Genomic DNA, 21,371 nt, shown 5'->3' with positions numbered 1-21,371 from the left:
AATTTTGCGTGTAATTTATATATATAAACATACAAAATATTAGTTAATTGGGACCAAAGGTTTACAAAAACACCTATATTTTTTAAGAAATATAATCATAATTGTAGTTTTTCATGCATAAAAAAAAGAAAGTTATTTCGATGTCCATGGTTTCATAAAATCTAATAGATTCATCTGAGGGCATAATGTCTTTTTCTTGTCACCAAAATTTCTTCATAGCATGCCAATGATTTTTTTATTCCTTGCTTTGTGGCTACAATTCGTTCCTCGTTAGAATCTATGTGTCCTCCAAAATCTGTAAACCTTTCTTTTATGATTGTTCTTATTGTGGATTCCTGTAGATCAAACTTCTTTGCTAGCTCACAAATTTTCATGCCTTCAAAATCCTTAATAATGTTGAGTTTTGTTTCCAAAGTCAATGTTTTTCTTTTCTTCTTAGCTGTAGAAGAATCGGACTTGCTTCTTTTGGATGAAATTTTTTATGTGATAAAATTTTTATCAAGAACATAACATTAAACAATAGTAAGGTTTGTAGACTATAAAAATCGTGTACGAATGGAGACCACGTGAAACACGTCAGTGCTTGTTCACAGCATGTGCGACACTGGCGAATGCTGCCGCTGCTGCAAAAGATATGACTAGTGGTGAGGCGTGAAGGGAATATGTACATATAAGAAACCACATAACTCCGGATTCGCGTAAGTCAGGATATGACTGTATATACACACATGGACAAAGAAATTAACGCACCAAGAAGGAAGCATAGGATTCAACTGAAATTTTATCGGTGTAATGATACAGTGAGTGATGCACATGATGGCAAAAACAGAGCTGAAGGACAATTACAAAGGTATCTGTGGTACGCAATTCAGTCATCATTAATAGCACGTTGCACCGCCTCGTGTGGCGTTACATGCTGCAATACCGTCCAGTATGGTGGCGAATTGTCCTGCAGCAGACTGGCCCACACGTGTTGTATGCTGTGCTCCAAATCCCGGATATTGCGGCACGGCGGGAGCCGGCATTTCAGCTGCTCCCAAACATGCTCGATAGGGGACAAGTCCGGGGAGCAGGCAGGCCATGGAAGTCTCTATACATGCCATGTGCAGACAGGCATCCTGCTGGTATCCTGGCCAGGAATGGGAGAATGTGGGCCATAGGATGTCGTCCACATACCGCTGCCCCGTCAATGCGGCACGTACCACTACGAGGGGTGATCAGCTATCATAGGCTATGGCTCCCCAGACCATAATGCCTGCAGTGCAGCCCTCAATAGCGAGGTCGGGATTGTGTCCTTGACCAGGAGTCCTCCACACCTGGACACGATAATCATCTTTCCCCAAGACGATGGTGATGTATTCCACAATTCGATGGATTTGTATGGTGGTACTATGGTATTGCCAAAAGCCAAACTGCTTTTTAGGAATGATGTCTAATTCGTTTACAGAGGCTTGAAGTTGAGAGAGGATGACCTTCTCCGCAACCTTACTCATATTGGAGATGAGACTGATTGGACGATAATTGTGGGGGAGGTGCAGGTCCTTGCCTGGTTTATGAATTGGGATTACGTCTGCCTGTTCCCAAATGGAAGGAAAATAGTGAAACCTTAAGATGGCATTAATGATTATAGTCAAGTGCACTACAGCTTTACAGGGCAGTAGTTTGATCACCCTATTTGAGATACTGTCTAGTCCAGGAGCTTTATTGTTCTTTAGTTTTTTAATAATATCATATATTTCAGGAGGTGATGTGGGTGTAATACGGTCCACATTGGTATCTGGGAGTTTTATATAAGTGATTGAAATCTAAGTTGTTCTGTGAAGGTTTGCACTGCTCTAAATTCTTTACTATGGCTTCTACCTTGTCTGCATCTGTGTGAACTAGGCTCTGGTTAGAGATTATGGGAGGGAGAGGGATCTGTTTTTATTTCTGATGCTTCTCAGTAGAGATAGAGGCAAACTTTTCATCCCAAACTTGGTTTCTATGAGTTTTAAGTACATCTCTCACTGTCCTGTTCAATCTATTAAGGACTCTTTTGTCCTGAGGTGCGCGAGTGTTATGAAATCTCTTCCTAGCTCTGTTCTCTCTGATCATGTCCACAATGTCCTCGGGCAAACGACCAGGCTTGGGAACAGTTTTGTAGCGGACTTAATTTGTTGAGTGAGACTAGTAACTGCATTAAACATCTTCTTCTGAGCATATGTGAGGGACAGGTCCAATTTGATCCTTAAGTGCTTTAGACAATCTGTCCCACGATATGAATGAGTGAGAGGCAGGAGACAGGTATTCTTGTTCTCCCAATTGTAGTAGAATTGGGTTGTGATCCGATGACAGCTCGTTTAGTGATTTAAGGCTGTACTGTAGTTTAATGTCTTGCAGGATAGCTATATCCAGGATGTCAGCAGTGCCAGACGTACTAAGATGAGTTGGCTCGGTAGGTCCAGCCACAACAGCATGGTTTGATCCTATGTAGTTGGAAAGGATGCAGCCATTCTTGTTGGTGGTTCTACAATGCCAAGATGGGTGTTTGGAGTTTAAATCCCCAGCACTAATGGTGGGTACTCTAACTCCTAAAATGGCATTTAGATCAGTGTGCATAGAGTTTTTAAGGGTGGATTGTAAGCTGAGTAGATTTTCAATCTTCCGACAGAGCTGGTGAAAACTTCCACGCCTGTAATTTCAAGGTTAGTGGGTTGTTCACAGTGGTGCATAATATATAATTTTTAATGAAGATTGCATTGCCACCACCTCTGTAATTTGATCTATCATTTCTGTACATGAGATAACTCCGTATTTTGGGGCTGTCTGAGGGTCTAAGACGTGTTTCACTGATCAGTATAATATCTGTAGGTGAAATCTTGTAGCTCCAGAATTTTGTTCCTTAGGCGTTTGCATTCCATGCAATGATCTGAAGGGAGACTGGAATGAGTTTTTTTTATTCATTAATGATTGCTGTGAGGATGGCCTGTGTTTCACATAGGAATCTTTTAGTGGAAGTTGGTGAAGGGTTAGACAGGCTGAAATCTTGCAGCATGTTAGCTAGGGAGGCCGTAATAACAGCTGTCAGATTAGTAGGTGCTGTTGTCTGATTATGTTCTGATGATGAGTTGTTTATGTGGGCCACATCAGCATAACTTCTTGTTTGCCTTTGGCTTCCACTGTCTTTGAAGGTCACTGACTGTTGCTGCTGAATCTCAGGTTGTGGAGTGGGGGCCCTCAGGTGTTCTTTTACTAGAGGAAGAGGGCAGTTTAGCTGGCTCCATCCCTCTGTTTTTTGAGTGCTGAGTATATCCCTTATAGTTAGCTGGATGAGGGCCACCATAATTGGCACATTTAGCAGAGGTGGTTTTCGGCTTTGTGCAGGTGTTAGTGGGGTGGTTCTTAGAACATTTCAGGCATTTGGCATTGACCAGTAGATGCCCTTTTATGGAGTGGCTCTGGGGTGATCCGGAGTCCACAGACTGATGTTAAATCATAGATGTTCTTATAGGCCTTGTAGATTTCCACTACGACCAGTGACATAGGGGATTTGTCCGCTCTAGTCATTCCGTGATTTCTCAATAGGTGGCAGGTCCTGGTGGTGGAGGTCAGCTTCAGTTTCACCTGTAGTTATATCCTCTGCGACACCCCGCAGTACTACCTTCAGATTTTTCTCCGAACTAAGAGAAAAAGTGTGGTATTGAATATTGCTAGTCTTACACTTTGGTTAGTTTCCTGTAGTCTGATACAGTAGCTGGCTGAATTTTTATATCATCATCCGTGTTCTTGGCTGAGATGAACTGTATCTGTGAGTTTATCATGGTGGACCTTAGTTATGTCCATCTTTTCTTTTCCCGGAGGACTATCGGTGGAACCCTCTCTTTCATGGTGGTCGAGGGATTGGAACTGGTAGTATCCTCTTCCATACCAAAATCTATTGGGAGGTTCTGTGTCAATGGTTTTGCACACATGTATGTCTTCAAAGTCTGGGGGAGACTGCAACTGAGTAACGAGCTCCTCACTTGTATCGTCCGAGTTATCTTCTGTGACTACAGAGGGTGGGAATGAGTCAGAAAGCTTAACTTTTTTTATAGCATCATCCGTGTTCTTGGCTGAGATAAACTGTATCTGTGAGTTTTTCATGGTGGACCTTAGTTATGTCCATCTTTTCTTTTCCCGACTATCACTCAGAAGTTTTCCTAATCTGAGAAATTCATTATAAACTTCCTTGAAAATGGTCTCGTTCAGAGGTTTTGCCATAGCAAATCCTGTAGACACAGTCTGGTGTTTTCCAGCAGCATGATATATAGTTTAGTATGCCCTGTGATTAGGCTTAGAAGATGGTTTCCGATGGAACTAAAAATTGAAATTAAAGTATTTACTCACTTGCAACTTACAAAAACTTTTCGTAATCAAAATGCTTGATCAATACATACGAACATAATACTCAACACGAAAGCATAAATTGCTAAAAAACGTTATGAAATTCGCAATTCACCATCAATAATACATGAAACTAACATGCGAGCTGCCATCTTGATCCTCTCCATGCAGAATCCTGCACTTATGAACATTTCACATATTTTATGGTGTATAATTGAAATGTTTAGCCTGGTAACTGCTTGCACTTCCTGTGCCACATTGAATATTCTTTTTTTGCTGAACATATTTCACACATTAATAATGTACATGTATTTCAGCAGAATGGCACATATAAATATACCATCCTATTTTATTACCCTAAATATGGAAAAATAAATGGAGATAAAGGGTTTGTGAAAGTGCTAAAAGCAGCAGAAAATTCAATTGATTTCAATAGAAACAAAACTGGAAATATGCGATCTGAAAACAACATTTGCTTGTTTCAAATGGTCATGTTTATAACATCGTTTATAGCTGCAGCAAATTTTAAGACAAACCAAAAAATTTGATTATAACGTTTAATTTTTTCTGCAAAGGCATCAATAGATTGTAATTATAATTGTTTTTTCAAACTACAAAGAAATGTATGATTCAAAAACAATTATTTTCAAGAATAAACTGATTATTTTTGAATCATTAAATATCTTATGATACATCAAGGTAATAGTAATATTTGTTGACTATGTAAAAGCAATGTTTTTTCACTAAGTATATTGACATTCATTGCTGTGTCACCCATTAGCTGATTGATCATTTAAGAGTGTTTTATGTTCATCTTCTGAAGACAAATAACAAAAGGAAATTCAGTTTTTGACTGATGTAGTCAACTTTTAATACTTTTGTCTCGAAAAATCAAGGAACACAGTCTGCTATTTCAATGCGAATTAGTAAAATTAAAATAGAGAACCTGAACAAGTAGAAGTAGCTGTAATTTGTCATATAAGAGAGGGAAAAAAAGCATAGTGCCTTATTTTTCATATTCTGTTACAGAATATTTGGTAATAAAAAGGCAATTCTGTTTTATGCATATATAATTTTGAAGAACTTTAGACAAGTCCACGTAAGAAGAAGGTGATGATATATTTCCACTATAGTGTAACAGTGGGAGGGTTGGGGTTGCCTTATTCTCTGTGTTCTGTTACTATATATAATGTAATGTCTCATCACCACTGGTTCTCAAACATGAACTCAGAGATATTCAAAATTATGTGCACATAAACATAATTTTGGTCAGTAATTTCACAAAATTATGCAGAACCCAATAAGCTAGATGTGATCTACAAATCTAAAACCTCTGTAATAGTAAATAGTCAGCAGATATATACTAAAATCAAAGGATAACATCCAAGTAATTTACTAATTTTTATTTATATTTCTGCTCGCCATAGTTACAGATTTCAGCTGTCAGCCATCATTTCAAAAACACTGACATTCATTCAATTTTCACACACACACACACAAAAAAAATATATATTAAAATTGTAAATTTGGAATAGCTGACAACATGAAACCACAGTTCCCCGGGAGGTAAAGACAAACGCAATAAGAGCAAGTAAACATTAAGAATAAAGTAATGTTGCTAAGACACACATCTACATGTACATACAATTATTTACAACTTAATCATAAAAACAAAGTAGCAGTACTATATACAAAATTATGACCCACAGTCACAAAGAATAAAAATCTACAGCAATAAAATGAAGAGCCCAGTGTATAACTAATATTTCAGTGCACATTCTTATATGTACTGAAATATGCAACTTAAACACATTAATTACACACAGTTTGCTTAGTAATATTAAAATAAAACCTTGCACATTAAAAATTTGTTTCTATGCTGTAAAGATAAATATCAGCAGCTTCAAAAGCTGGAATAAAGACACTTTTTATCACAGTATTGTGAATGACTCAGTAACTATATCCAAGTTTGGTCTTAAAGCCGTCGTAAATTACGCTTGCTCTTTTTACTGCCTATAGTGGTTTTTTGATATGCTTGTCCTTTTGGAATGGGAAAGCACTGCCTCTCTTTATGGTAATTTCGAAAGCACAACATACAAAAGTCATAAGCACATGCTATTCTGGTACACACTGCCCTCTGTTTGTCTTTGTGCACATTACATGGGGACCGACATCTAGGACAGGATCGCAGATTTTCTCCAGGATCCAACTTTTTTCCTTCCTGAAAAGAATACATAAAAACGTTTTACTTCAATAATAGTATATATAACATTATTTCTATATCTATCTTATGCGGAATCTGGAAACCCTGGCTTAGCAGAGACCTTTTCATGTCTGAAAATGTGTGGGTTGATGGTCTATTGATTTGAAGAGTAGCAGTACTAACTACTCAGAACTTCCAACCAGCTTGGATATGATGTAACAGAAATTAATATTTAATAATAGCCTAGCAAAAAATTTTACACAAAAATTATTCAAAACGATTAACAAATTTTTGTATTTACCTCCACAAAATTTTCAAATAGCGATTTTGAAATCTGCACCTTCTGCGGATGATTTTTTTCAGCCACATTTTGTATTTCTCGAAATGGTCCTTTACTTCTAGTAAGAAATGGTGTTGGTTCTCTCTCTTTCAGAGGCCAGTTTTCCTAAAATGAAATGATTCTCAATTAAAAATGGCAATGTTATTTGAAAACTTTAAACAATACATTGTAATCTGTATTCTCTCTCTCTCTAGAAATTAGAGTTGAACTTGCATTTATTTTAAAAACTGGTGCTGAATATTATTTTTTATATATCATTGTAGGGAAAATTATTCCTTAGGTGATTTCTAAAAACAAAGTAGCATCAGCATGACTAAAATACTACACAATTAGCAAAGCTTTTCTTTCTTGGTGTTGAAGAATAGATGAAAGAATCATCAAAAATTGTAGGAAAAATATTTCCCTTATTCTTTTCAAATAACTTTTTAGGGTATTTTACTTTAATTCCTGCTACGAAATAAATTTATTGTGTTTTTCTTGCATCTATGGATTGTGATGATGATAGTATGCGTGTGATATTTATTCACCATAGGTGGTTTCATTGCACTGATAATAAAATTCTTAGTGCATAATATGAATCTGATGTTTTATTAAAAAACAGACCATACCTGGTAGTCTATAGCAAAATCTTACACATAAGGATTTGCTTGCTAAGAGCTCAATCAACATACGTATAATCAAGTACCATGCTCAGACCAATTATGTGATCTTTATAATTCAGTGGATTATATAGTCAATAAGCTAATGATGTATAAGAACTATTTATTATGAGTTATTTTTTTTGCAACTCCCACTTTTTTTCTGAAACAAAATCAGTCATTCATTGAGTTCATAGTGACAGAATTTGTTCTCCACCAGATGAATTTATTGCACTGCCTATAATATCAAAACTATAAATTACTGGATATTTATTTGACTGCAACAGATCTATTTACATTCATCCTTATTCTTTTGCCCATACGTGCAAAGGGTCATATCTGATTAATGTGGACTGTGAATTGTTTAAAAGTTTAAAAAATACAAATAATTATAGAATTACTCTTAATTATCAGGGTGGATTATATAACCAGAATTAAAGTCCCTTCTAACATAACCTAGGTTTCTCAAGAAATCAAACCTAACAATTTGCCCAATAAGGCCATGTTACAATAGTAGATATAGATTGTCATTTACATAGGGATCACAATTAAAGTTATTTTATCTTCTGAAATCAAGTAAAATATTTGCTCTGATCACGGCTCAAAATTTCCTTAGCAAATTGAAATTCATTTGCTCTGTTTTACTGCAGATCAAAAAGAATCACATTATTATTTATGTATATGGGATTTTTTTGTGAGATGACACATTAGATGGAAATGTCCAGGCATCAAAATAGGGGGAAAGTCCACATAATTTGTAAATAGCCTATCATACATCTCCTTACTCATTCACAGATCATTCAACCAAGAGAAATCAAGCTTGCCCTCGCACTTGCTAACCATATTCTACTTCCATGAATGATCCAATGTTCAATCTCTCCTAACAGCTGAAAGATTTCATCCACATTGATCATACATATTCCTTTCTGCTTTTACATCTCTATCGCGTCATCTGCCTTCACACCAGAGTTGGTGACACACAAATTTTAATCTGTATTCATACCCACAACTCAAACAATTTTCCTAATAAGTCAATAGAAGTTTTGCAGTGTGAACAGTGATGCAATATCATGGTTATAAAGGATTTCATTCATGTGAGAACCATTCAACAACAAAAAAAAAAAAAAAAAAGAAGTCATAAATAACAATAGAAGAATGGTCAAAACAACATTTATTTTATGAAAAATGTAACATTAATTTACTCATTAGAATTGCCCTTTATATAATGCATATTCTTCTGAGTTTCTTGTTTATTTAGAATTTTTTTTTTATTAAATAAAAAATATATTTGTCCAGTCATGCATCCATGTGAAATTGCAAGTCATTCTATCAAGTAGTTTGTTTTATACAGCCTGTCGGAAGCAAAAGTGTTGTCTGTATCCCTTGAAATGGATAAAATTGAGTATCGTGCAGTTATAAAAGTCTTTGTAAAGAAGGTTTAACACCAAAAGAAATTCATTTGAAGGTTCATAAAAGCTTCTCCTTTGTTTTCATCAATTAAGAAATTGGCTACCGAGTTTAAATGTGGCCATACCAGTCTTGAAGATGATTCATGTGAAGAATTCCAAAAAGTGTAACAAGACCAGAAATCACTGATCAAGTGCACAATATGGTATTGGATGACTGGCGAGTCAAAGTGCTTGAAACTACTGAGACTATAGGCATTTCAAAAGAACGTGTAGGATATATTTTGCATGAAGCATTGCATATGAAAAAGCTTTGCGCAAGATGGGTGCCGTGCTTGCTCACAGCAGATCAAAAATGCACTTGCATGGAAATCTCTGAACAGTGCTTGGAGTGTTTTAACAAGAATAAAACTGATTTTGCGTGTCAATTTATTACTGTGGATGAGACTTGGATTCACCATTACACACCAGAATCGAAACAGCAGTCAAAACAGTGGACAGAAGCCAGTTGTTCCGTGCCAAAGAAGACAAAGTCAGTTCCATCAGCATTGGTGTTTTGGGATGCTAAAGGCATTTTGTTTATTAATTATCTTGAAAAGGGTAAAACAATAACCAGGGAATATTATTCTGATCTTTTAACCAGACTAAACAAAAAAATTCGTGAGAAAAGACCTGGTTTGCAGAAGAAAAAAAAAATCATCCTTCATCAGGAGAATGCACCTGCCCACAAAGGTGTTTTGGCAATGGGAAAATTAAGGGATCTGCACTATGAATTGTTGGAATATCCACCCTATTCCCTAGATTTGGCTCCCTCTGACTTCTATCTCTTCCCAGAACTAAAACTCTTCCTCGCGTTTTTCTTCAAATCAAGAGCAAATGCAGCTGTAGAGGGGATTTTGCAGCTCTTACTGAGAACCACTACAGGGAAAGGATAATGATGCTGGAGCATTGCTGGAATAAATGTATTAGTCTTAAGGGAGATTATGTTGAAAAATAAAAATAATTTTGAAATTATAAATTCGTTTTTTAATAAAAATAATTTTGAAATTATAAATTCGTTTTTTCATTGTTAGGCTGAGAACTTTTCAGACCACCCTCGTACTATAATCATATTACCCTGAATACTTACCTCTGCATACTCTCTATTGTTTCCTTATTCCCCTCAGAATCCTAGTGATCAATCTGAGCATAATAGTTGAAATGCAGTCATAAAACACTTGTGAAGAGACAAGGTCTTCCTTATTCTTACATTTATTTTCTTTCTCAGTACACTGTTTTTGCAATCTTTGCAGAGTAGTCCCTTGATTACAACTCATGTCCATATTGCACTATCTCTAATTGCATAATAGCATGCAGTTTTCAGCTCTTCAATTGAAAAGGCATAACTTTATATTTTAAAAACTTGAATTGGCTTTCATTAGCAGTTGGCCAAAACCAGCTTATTCAAATAATCTTGCAAGGACTCCATCAGAATTATTCATTATCTCCTACTCAACGTACCATTTCAAGCAAATAAATTTAATATTTCTTCATCAAGCCATTCCCAATTAAATAGTACTGTCAAAGGCAATACAGTACACCACATACAATAAACTACCCATTTATCCATGCAGTTGATTCATTTTCACTGTCTTATCTTCCAAACAAAGAAACAATAAGACTGAGGCAACAAATTATAGGCCAGTCTGTGTGTATATCTTGGGCTAAGATGTTACAGAAGTTAGTGAGGACTTGGATTGATTCAGAATTGGGTTGATAATAGCATTTTCTATGATGGTCAGCATAGATTTGTTGGCAGGAGGGGGAGTCATGGTTTAGCAATCTACTTATGTACCGTATTTGGGCTTTTCAAACTGCTACATAAGCTGTTTATTAAATTGAAATGAATGGCACATGTCAAATAAGTATCAGTGGGTTGTATATGGAGGGGAGTAGTGAATATATATATATGTGTGTGTGTGTGTGTGCATGCCGGCCTGGTTGGCCGAGTGGTTAGCATATCCACTCTCCAGCCTGCAGATTCGAATCCCACATAGACATGGATGTTTGTGATTGTCTTCCACCTTCATTCACCCAAGTATAGATATAGATACACTCTCCCAATATGGACTGGGTCACCATGGCAGGAGTAGACCATAAGTAATAAGTAGACCCAAACCTCCCTTCCCTCAATGGGAGAGGCTTTCACCCTGCAGTGGTTAGAAAAATAGGCTGTTCACCATCATGTACACACACACACACACACACACACACACACACACACACACACACACACACACACACACACACACACACACACACACATCCATCTTCAAGATCCACCTTTTCCTAATTGGGTTGTGAGAGCAGCAGCAGCTGCAAGAGCGACTTCCAATGGCCACAATCCTCTGCCACCAAGCTCAGGTATTCTGGTTGGACTCCCAGATTTGTCCACCCAAAGTTTTGGATATAATCTATCCAGCGAGTCCTTGGCCTTCCACCCTCTGGCTTGGCAAAGAGGGCCTGTTGGGGGAGCCTCTCTTGTGGCATTCTGACCAGGTGGCCGTACCATTATAACTGTGATCTCTCAATACGGAGAAGCAGCGATTGAGTATCGAGAGTTTCTCGAATTGCAGAACTTCTGCCTCTGTCGAGCCTTTTCAGCCCCGAGACCCTCTTGAAGGAAACTAATTTCATTCGCTTGGATTTGTGTCCACATTCTTTCAGTCATTACCCAGCTCTCGTGACCATAGGTGAGGATGGGGATATAAACTGTATTGAAGACAGCCAGCTTTGCCTTCACTCCCACTTCAATACTACCGAACGGCCAAGTTCCCGCAATATTGTGCTTGCTGAGCCAATTCAAGTATCTAGCTCTAAGTCCCATTTTCCATCACTCGTGAATATGGATCCAAGGTATTTAAACTTCTCCACCTGCATCAGTGGGACTCCACTCACATGTAGAGTGCACTGGGATGGTTGTCCTGAGACCATAAATGTTTTGGCCACACTGATCTTCATCCTGGCTTCTGCACAAACAGCTACAAACATATCCAGAGTCTGCAGGAGGTCATCTGTGGAAGAGCTAAACAGAACTAGGTCATCTACAAAAAGCAGACGTCCAATGCTACATCTTCCAGTTCTGACACACTCACTGCTTCGGCCTGTGCCTAACAATCCAGTCCATAAATATTATGAAAAGGAGGGGTGATAGAACAAACGTTTGGCAGAGCCTGTGAAAGGTTCAGACTTTGTGCTGCTTACCCTGACACAAAACTCCATACTCCTGTACTACCTGCCAAAGCTTATCCCGAGGAACCTGGTCATATGCCTTCTCTAAGTCCACAAAACGTGTAGACATTCTTGGCATATTCTCAAAGACTTGCCTTAAAGTGAAGATTTGGTCAGTTGTGCTACTACCAGGACAAAAGCCACATTGTTCTTCTTGGAACTTTGACTCAACTATGCTCCTGTACCTTCTTTCAAAGCACCTAGCGTATACTTTCCCCGACAGGCTGAGCAGAGAGAGATGCCACTATAGTTGCTGCAATCTCTCTGGTCTCTCTTCTTGAAGACTGGTATTATCATGCCTGTCTGCCACTGCTTTGGTGCTCACCCAGATATCCAAGCAGTCTGACACAGTCGAGTCAGCCAGAGAACACCATCTCGATTTAAGGCTTTTAGCATTTCAGGCTGAATTTCATCATTGCCAGCAGCCCTGCCCAAATTTTAGCGATTTTATTGCTAAATGGACCTCTTCTGCTGTAAGACTAGTCATCGCCCCAATCTGCACCTCTTGGATGTCCACAGCTGCCGGGCCATCCAGGTAAAGAAGGTTTCAAAGTATTCCCTCCATCTGTGGAGTATATCCTTCTCGGTTGTTAAAAGTGCATCACCAGAGGCCTTAAATGCCCTTGCTATGCACAGTTTCCTCCCTCAAAGGCCAAAATGGTCTGCCAGAATACCTTGTTTGCATTTGATGGTAGCATTTGGTTTCTGTAGCCATAGAGTGCAGACAACAAGGTGGTGGTCAGTTGACAGTTCTGCCCCTCTCCTCACATGAACGTCTACACACATATATATGTATGTATGTATATTATGGCTATGATGAAGAGGACTTTGACTCTCTCTCTCTCTCTCTCTATATATATATATATAAAAGGTCATATATGGGAAGAACTATGAGGAGCACAGCGAATGTTGTGGCATTGCAAGAGAATCTCAATAATAGACTATGTGAGTGAGAAGACCAATGGAGCTTTCAGTTGAATGTTGCAAAGTGCCAGGTCTTAAAATTTGGTTGGCAAAGTTGGAATGCACAGTATACAATTAATGGAGAAATTTTGAGATTAGAAATCTGAGAATTATTGTGGATAGACTTGAAGTTTTGGGGACAATATTGTTATTGCTGTGATGTTCTTATAATATGAACATCACAGCATATAGCATACACATTGGTCTGAAGCAGCTTGAAAAAGCTTCATGTTTGGTCCCTAGGAAAAAAAAAAATGTACTGTACAAAATGCACTATAGGTTTGCAAAATAACCTTTTGTGGGTGGGAGAAATATAAAATATGTATATCATGGCAATGATGGAGAGGACTTTGACATGCATAAGCTAAGAGGTTATGGCCTTGATCACACCACATATGGAGAAATATGCACAGATTTGATCACATGGTTTTCAAGAGAATGACGATATATTGAGGGTTCAGAGAATGGTTTCATTAGTCTCATGTCTATAGGATATGAGTGCAGATTGAGGGAATAAACTTGCAGAGCCTTATGAATAGAAAGATAGGGGTATGATTGAAATATAAGTTGGTGATGGATTGTTATCAGATTAATGTGAAGTTTTTCATAGAACAGTGAGAGACAAGGGTAGAACAATAGGATATCTCTGGATGCTGTATAAGAAATGTATGCAAGGGAATGAGGAGCAGTTTCTTTAAATGGAGAGTGGAATACATTGCCTAAAAGTATAGTGAGTGCGGAAACTGTGAATGGGTTTAAGGCCTGGTTAGGTGAACCTCTTTGCATGAAAGTGTGACCTTACGACGATGAGTCTTTTTGACTTTATGGAGGCCTGATGTTAATAATTGTCCACCTGAATTCAACTCCAATTTAAAAAGTAAATTTCTGATGTGGTATTCTGTTAAAGCTATTAGCAAAGTTAAGTATTATTATTTTCCTGATCCACTGAAACGTTACTGAAAAATAATAGCAAATTACTCAAATTCTTTCAACGACAGTCTGAAACATGGTGTCTCCCAAGTCACTACTACTGTTCCTTCCATGCTTTGTTTTTCTCTATCATTTTCTAAGTAAAAAAGAGCCAAATAGTGAGTAAACAGGTTAGCTGCAATTCACAAATTGGCTGATATATTTAATTAGTGGTATTTTGCTGCAACTGCTCTGTTAATGGAATTTCAACATTCACAATAATTTAAAACAGCATCAGTTGAATAAACCACTTTCAAACTGCAGCCAATCTGTTTTCTCAGAAACATTCATTCACTATTCAATGTTTTAAGGTACAGATGCCAGCAGCATTTTATTTTCTGATTAAACATCTAGTAACTTATTTTCTGCTATTTCCACTTTCAATTCCTCTCCCACCTCCGAATTTTAGTCCAGTTGTGCCAGAACTGTCAAAGGACAGGACCTTTAGCACTATAACAAATGATCAATTCGAAATTGCAGAACATTGGTTATGAGGATAGGACCCACGTAATCCAAGACTGGTGGACAGAACAAGGGGTGACATAGCATGAGACATGTAAGCTGTTGAGAGGTATATACTAGACAACACCATTTTTTATATGGCAGAAAACAGGGAAGGAGAAAGAATAAGAGACCATACCTGGAAGTGGTGTACAGTAAAAGAAGATAAGAGTAATTTTTTTTTTTTTTTTTTTTTTAATGGAGAGGTGAGAGTGCAGGCAGTAAATGAATTTAATGAGTGATAGGTAGGATAGACTGTACTTTTGGTTTTGAAACAATGTGGAATTTAATATCCCCTTAATTTAAATAAGGATAGACTGTGTTTCTAAGGCAGAGCCACTCTCCTCCATTCCTCAAAAAGTTGAGTTATTACTCCATGGAAGTTCACAATAAGGGGTGCTAAAGGGTCAAAGCTGTATAACCGACCAGGGCTTCTGACCTAATGTCTAATCCTCACCTTCTCGTCGTGCACCCTGTTAGGTATCTACCTGGATACTGAACGAAAGAGGATGGGCTAGCAATTTGAGATTTAGCCCACCAAATTGTATTCTTATTGGCTTAAACCAAAATACAAAATCATTGTGCAACATGACAAAATTTCATTCCATCTGGGGCGTTGCCCGGTTAAACAAGGCCCCCGTTGTTTTTGCCAGATAACCAGGGCAAACAGCGAAGAGTCAGCTACTGGAACAAATCTGAAAACACACCCTAACTCAACATCGCCAGAGTTAAAGATCAGTACTGTCAACGTAAGAGGCCTGAATGGCAAAGAAATGGAGCTAGCTGAGGAATTAGATAAGTACCAGATAGACATAATAGGGGTGACTGAAACAAAAAAGACAAAAACTGGTGAGATCTTTCTGAGCAATAAATACAAAATGTTATATTCAGGCAATGACAATCAAGGAAAAGAAGGAGTAGCCATAGTATTCAACACAAAATACGAGGCTAATCTTCTTGAATGGCAGTCAGTCTCAAGTAGAGTAATGTGGGCAAATATGAGAATGGGGAACTGGACAATGAGACTTATTTGTGCCTATGGTCCCACAGAAGGTTCTACTAAGGTAGAAGTGGAGGAATTTTTTGATGCTTTAGAAAAAGCAACTGACACAATGAAAAATGAAAAGTTGATCCTTGTTGGGGATCTAAATAGTAGAGTAGGAAATGATTGTGAGACATACAAAAATATTTTGGGAAAATTTGGAGAAAAGGGCAAAGCTAATAATAATGGCAAATATCTGTTGGATTTCTGCTCAGGACATGGACTGGTTATTACTAACACCATGTTCGAACATAAAAATGTGCACAAATTCACATGGAGAGAAGAGGCGAGAAAACAACTCGGGGCCTTGTTTAACTGGGCGACGCCCAGTTAAACAAGGCCCCAGTTCTTTTTGCCAGGGAACCAGGGCGAACAGCAAAAAGTCAGCTACTGGAACAAATCTAAAAATACACCTCAACACAACATCACCAAAGTTAAAGATTGGTACTATCAACATAAAAAGCATGAATGGCAAAGAAATGGAGCTAGCTGAGGAATTAGATAAGTACCAGATCGACATAATACGGGTGACTGAAACAAAAAAAAGACAAAAACTGATGAGCTCTTTCTGACCATAAATACAAAATGCTATATTCAGGCAATGACAGTCAAGGAAAAGGAGTAGCCATAGTATTCAAGACTAAATATGAGGCTAATCTCCTTGAATGGCATGCAATCTCAAGTAGAGTGATGTGGGCAAATATCAGAATGGGGAACTAGACAATCAGACTTATTTGTGCCTATCGTCCCGCAGAAGGTTCTACTAAGGTAGATGTGGAGGAATTTTTTGAGGCTTTAGAGAAAGCAACTGACATAATGAAAAATTGGTCCTTGTTGGGGATCTAAATAGCAGAGTAGGAAATGATTGTCAGACATACAAAAATATTTTGGGAAAATTTGGAGAAAAGAGCAAAGCTAATAACAATGGCAAATACCTGTTGAATTTCTGCTCAGGACATGGACTGGTTATTACTAACACCATGTTCCAACATAAAAATGTGCACAAATTCACATAGAGAGAAGAGGCAAGGAATAAGAAATTCTCATTGATGATGTTATTGTTGATAGTAATGTTTTCTCCCTGGTGCAGGACACCAGAGTGTACAGAGAATTTGAAATTGAAAGTGATCACTATTTAGTCTTGAGCAGGATAAAATTGAATTTCATATTGAAAAGAATAACATGTAAGAAAGTTTTAAAGCAAATAAAAGTTGAGCAGCTCTGAGATGTGAACTGCAGATTAAAATACACAAAGATTATTGAAGAAAAAATGAAAGAGTTTGAGAACAGGTATTAAGCCTTAAAGAAAACCCTGATTGATTCAGCCAGAGAGGCATGTGGTGAGGTTGTCTGCAAGGATAAAAAAATCAGAACTCCATGGTGGACACAAGAAGTTAAAGAGGCAGTGAAGGAAAAGAAGAAAGCATATCAGAAGTTCCTGGCAAATAAGACTGCTTGTGCTCTTAGAAAATATGGAGACAAATGTAAGAAAGCTAAACACTATGTAAAACTAGCTAAACAAAAGTCATGGGAGGACTTTGTCAAGAACATAGAAAATAAATATCAAGAAGGTGGCAAGATATTCTGCAGGTTGTTGAAGAAGCTCAGAAATGGGGGGAAAGAGTGCTGTTAAAAGAATTAGATGATAAAGGTGACATGAAAACGAAAGAAAAAGATATCCTTGAAGTATGGAGTAATTACTTTGAAAAACTGCTAAATGAAACAAGCAGTGATGACAGCACAGTGGTAAAAAACACTGACCAGGCGTGCAGTCAGGAATACATATCCATACTTGAAGTAGAAAAAGCCATCAAAGGCTTGAAATGTGGAAAGGCAGCAGGAGTAGATGATATTCGACCAGAATTGCTGAAGTATGGTGGTATAAGAGTCTTACAGTGGCTGCACTGCATAGTTCAGAAAGCCTGGACAGAGGGACGAATTCCCGATGATTGGAGTAGAGCTCTCATAGTACCCATATATATATATTTATAAAGGGAAATAAAACTGATTGTGAGAATTACAGAGGTATCTCTCTACTGAGTGTTCCTGGTAAAATTTATGCCAGTATATTTGAGAAATGGATTGTGGAAGAGAAGCTTGATTCTCTTCCACAATCCATTGAGGTGAGGAACAAGCTGGATTCAGGTCAATTAGAGGCTGTCAGGATCAGATCTTCACTTTACAACAAATAGTTGAAAAGTCATGGGAATATAACAAAGATAGATATTTAAGTTTTCACGATCTGGAAAAGGCATATGGGGGGGGGGGGTAACCTCTGTGTGAGACTAGCTAACTCACTAAGAGATATATGCTTATCTCTTAGTATATTTCATCATCATCAAATTCCTGATATGTACCCTCAAGGGGTATAAAGGATATGATAGCACTACATGAAAAACTTACATCATGACTAAATTCCTATCTACAAATCAATCTGTTACTTATCAAGATTCCAACATTATCAGATCTTATATTTCTATCTTTTAAGGCACTTTATACTGTATCAGTCCACCTATATCTTGGTCTTTTTCCTGCTAACCTGGCAAAGAACACTTGCTTTGCTAATCTTTCCTTTCCCATTCTGTTTAAGTGACCATACTGCCTGAGATTAGCTCTGCTAAAACATTCCAGGATGCTAACAATGTTAAGATCTTTCCTAATATCCTCATTTTTAATATGATATTACCACTGGTGCCATCTGTTCATGCCTCTAATCTTTCTCAGGACTCTCATATATGTGGTTTCTAGTGTTTGGTCAAGTGTTTTATTTCTAACCTAGTTCTCAGATCTATAAGTTTGGTTTGAACACTGTCTTGTATACAACTAATTTAGTGTTTTAACTAATTTCTCTCTTATTCCATATAAATTTATTCAGTTGACTTCCTACCACACCAGCCTTGTTGATAATGTTGTGTGTTTCCATATTTAATTTACCATCTTCATTAAAAATTGTGCCTAAGTAGCTGAAATGTTTTACTTCTTCTGTAGGTTCTTTTCACAATGCAGTTGATATTTTCAATGATTCTGCCTATTTTCATTGTCTTTGTCTTGTTATTGCTGACCTTGATACAAAATCTCTTACAACAGTTATTCAATTTAATCAAGGAATCTTGCATTGTACTGTATTTATTTAGAAGTATAACATCATCCACATAAAGTAAAGAGCTGAGATTAACATATCCAATTTTGATATCAGGTTTAATACTACTTTCCTTCATAATGTGATCCATATAGATAATAAATAACAGAGGGGATATGTAAAATTCAATGCAGTGTAAATTTTTCTATTTTTTATTGCAGACTTTTACAGGAGTCACATCCAAAATTCACAAAAAGTAAACTTGTAAATTTTATATGTAAATAATACTAAAAGCCCATATATTAAAGCTCAGAGGAATTAGCATGATAAAGTGTGTAAATAGAAGACATGTGAATGTGTTAAATTCAAGGGCAATGCTGTAGAAATCAAAAATGTATTCTAATTGTCTTAGTAAGTAATACCAAAAGCCCATGTATAGAAACCCAAAGGAATTAACATGCTAAATAGAGTAAACAGAAGATGTCTTAAAATGTTATGTTCAAGGAAATGTATTGATGTTAGCATTTAGTATAAAGGAAACCTATTGTATCCAAAGTCAGTCCGATACCGCCTTCAAGGTCAATAGTAAAAGAGGACGGTACACATAAGAAGCAGTTCCACTATGCTGTAAAAAGGATTAAACGTACTCTTTAGGGAGAGCTAAGTCTGCGCTTTCAAGAAGTTAAGAGTTTGCGCGTGAAAGTATGGGGTCTCAGACCTTAGTTCAAACTTTGCGCGGGAATGTTTGGGGGTCCCAAACCTTTGCCCAGGATCCCGTGGAAAACCAAATATAAAGATCATAGAAAAGAGATCGACATTCGACAGAGTTGACGCCAGGAGAAAAAAGAGGAGGGAGTTGATCCATGGACTACGTCGAATCCGGATGACTAAGCCTTGATCGTCAAACCGTACGTACAAATATCTATAACGCCAAAAAGTCGCACTCCAGCCCCGCATGCCATTCCAGAGGAGAATACAGTATCCATGAACCCTCTCTAAAGCAAGGGTGGGGAACCCCTCGCCCGCGAGTCTATTTGAATTCACCCCTTTGCTGATGTACTCGTATGTGCATGTAAATAGAATTTTATAATAATTTAAATTTATTATAATTAAACTTATTTAAATTTAAATAATTAAATATACAAAATCAAAAATAACTTTATTACATAAAATATGAATGTTATATGTCTGGCAACCATCAAATCGAGGCCAGCCATTAAAAGAAAAAAGAAATCAGGAACATTTCTCGCAGGCAAAGTTCAGGCTTTCTCTGATTGGTTGCTTTCCAATAACCGCCATGACATTTTCCTGCGTGTCAAAACATACTGACTTTTGACTTTGTTATTCTCATGCTGTACTGTGAGTGCCTGTAATTAACCAGTTGACAACTTTATTCACTTTTTTTTTTAAATGATAAATTGTAGTGAAAAGCATAAAAGAAGTGGTGAATGTTCTCTGTTTTGTGAAAAATGGATAGAACTATACTTAAAATAAATATAGCCTTTGCTTCATTGTTATAATTATATGTCTTGTTGCACATTTACTTATTGAGATATATATTGCACACTACATAAACAATATATATGAGTTAAAATTTGCCAGTCACCTGCAGAAGTTCTTAAATTAGCAATTTTTGTCCTCGATACTAAAAAGGTTCCCCACCCCTGCTCTAAAGTAAGAGCCCAAGCCCTGACATAGATAGGAATCCAGGAAATCTGTAAACGAAGTATGAACAAGTGTACCATACTGATGAAAGAGTCATGTGAGTTAATTTTTGTTGTAAAGGACTGATAATCTTATAGAATTACTATATATAGTAGAATGAGAATTTGTTTGTATAGAAGTTGTTTTTAAAGTAATTTGGTCTATTGTAAAAGACTGTTTTTAAAGAACTGATAAGATTATAGAATTACTAGATATATTGTTATGAGAAATAGTTTGCATAAAGAGAATTATATATATTGAGTGAAGGATGGAATTTATGGTTATAGTTCAAAGCATGATAATTCCTAAATTGTAAATGAGCTGATAGTTATCTCATTTAATTGCTTAATTATTTGTATCACTGATATTTTGTTGCATGCTTATGTAAATGTTCTAAAAGAAAGTTTCCTCTAAAGTGCTTAACTTAGAGAGGAGTGACAAGTAGCATTTCATTAGTGTATAATTTGTATGATGTTTCAGCATAAATAAACATGTTTGTTTTAATTACAAAGTGTGACGCTTGATCTTTTTCGTGATGCACTGTTCCAAATAAATACGATTCGGTGAGCGGGGAGTTTAAAAATAGGTACGAATTAAAGTTAAGAGTTAGCCACAACTGTAAATAATTATTGAGAAGGGCTTTAGTATAGAAAGCGAACGTTACTGGAAGTACTGATATTTCTTATACCAAGGAGACCTTTAGTGGTGCAGTCTGTAATAAAAATTAAATTTCTAGAGATCTCTGGTATAAGGAAGGAATACTGAAGGTAGAGCAAAGATAATAAAGTTAACAGAGTACATGAAAGGATTAGATAAAGATAAAGTAAGGATAAAAATAAGGATAGTGAAGAACAGAGATATAGAACAGAAGTAGTAAATTAAAATATAAAGAAG

At 36.9% G+C, this 21,371-nt stretch overlaps 2 protein-coding genes across 7 annotated transcripts in view; one reads left to right on the top strand and one right to left on the bottom strand.

Moving 5' to 3' along the window:
- The window catches only part of LOC150107050 (tRNA-splicing endonuclease subunit Sen34-like), a 225,015-nt gene that overhangs the window by 132,333 nt on the left and 71,311 nt on the right, over positions 1 to 21,371 (top strand). For 3 of the 6 annotated variants that reach the window (XM_090393419.1, XM_090393420.1, XM_090393415.1), the window contains one exon: positions 7,169 to 7,477. The exons of 2 other annotated variants lie outside the window; for them this stretch is intronic. The gene's annotated coding sequence lies outside the window, so the exon portion shown is untranslated. Of the gene's footprint in view, positions 1 to 7,168; positions 7,478 to 20,426; positions 20,982 to 21,371 lie in introns of those variants that run through there. One more of the 6 variants, XM_090393416.1, reaches the window with a different exon arrangement.
- The window catches only part of LOC150107051 (uncharacterized), a 42,925-nt gene continuing 26,932 nt past the window's right edge, over positions 5,379 to 21,371 (bottom strand). Inside the window, exons 3-4 of the mRNA XM_090393414.1 lie at positions 6,867 to 7,010; positions 5,379 to 6,583 (exon numbers count right to left, since the gene is read on the bottom strand). Coding sequence (XP_090249540.1) covers positions 6,338 to 6,583; positions 6,867 to 7,010 — 390 coding nt within the window. The 3' untranslated portion in view covers positions 5,379 to 6,337. The remainder of the gene's footprint in view (positions 6,584 to 6,866; positions 7,011 to 21,371) is intronic.

The sequence above is a fragment of the Typopeltis vanoorti genome, chromosome 5 (assembly GCF_054136105.1).
Source record: "Typopeltis vanoorti isolate ZY-2024b chromosome 5, IOZ_Tvanoo_1.0, whole genome shotgun sequence".
NCBI classification, from domain to species: domain Eukaryota; kingdom Metazoa; phylum Arthropoda; class Arachnida; order Uropygi; family Thelyphonidae; genus Typopeltis; species Typopeltis vanoorti.
Note: the sequence above shows the minus strand (reverse complement) of the source record. Positions and strands in the feature narration are given on the sequence as shown.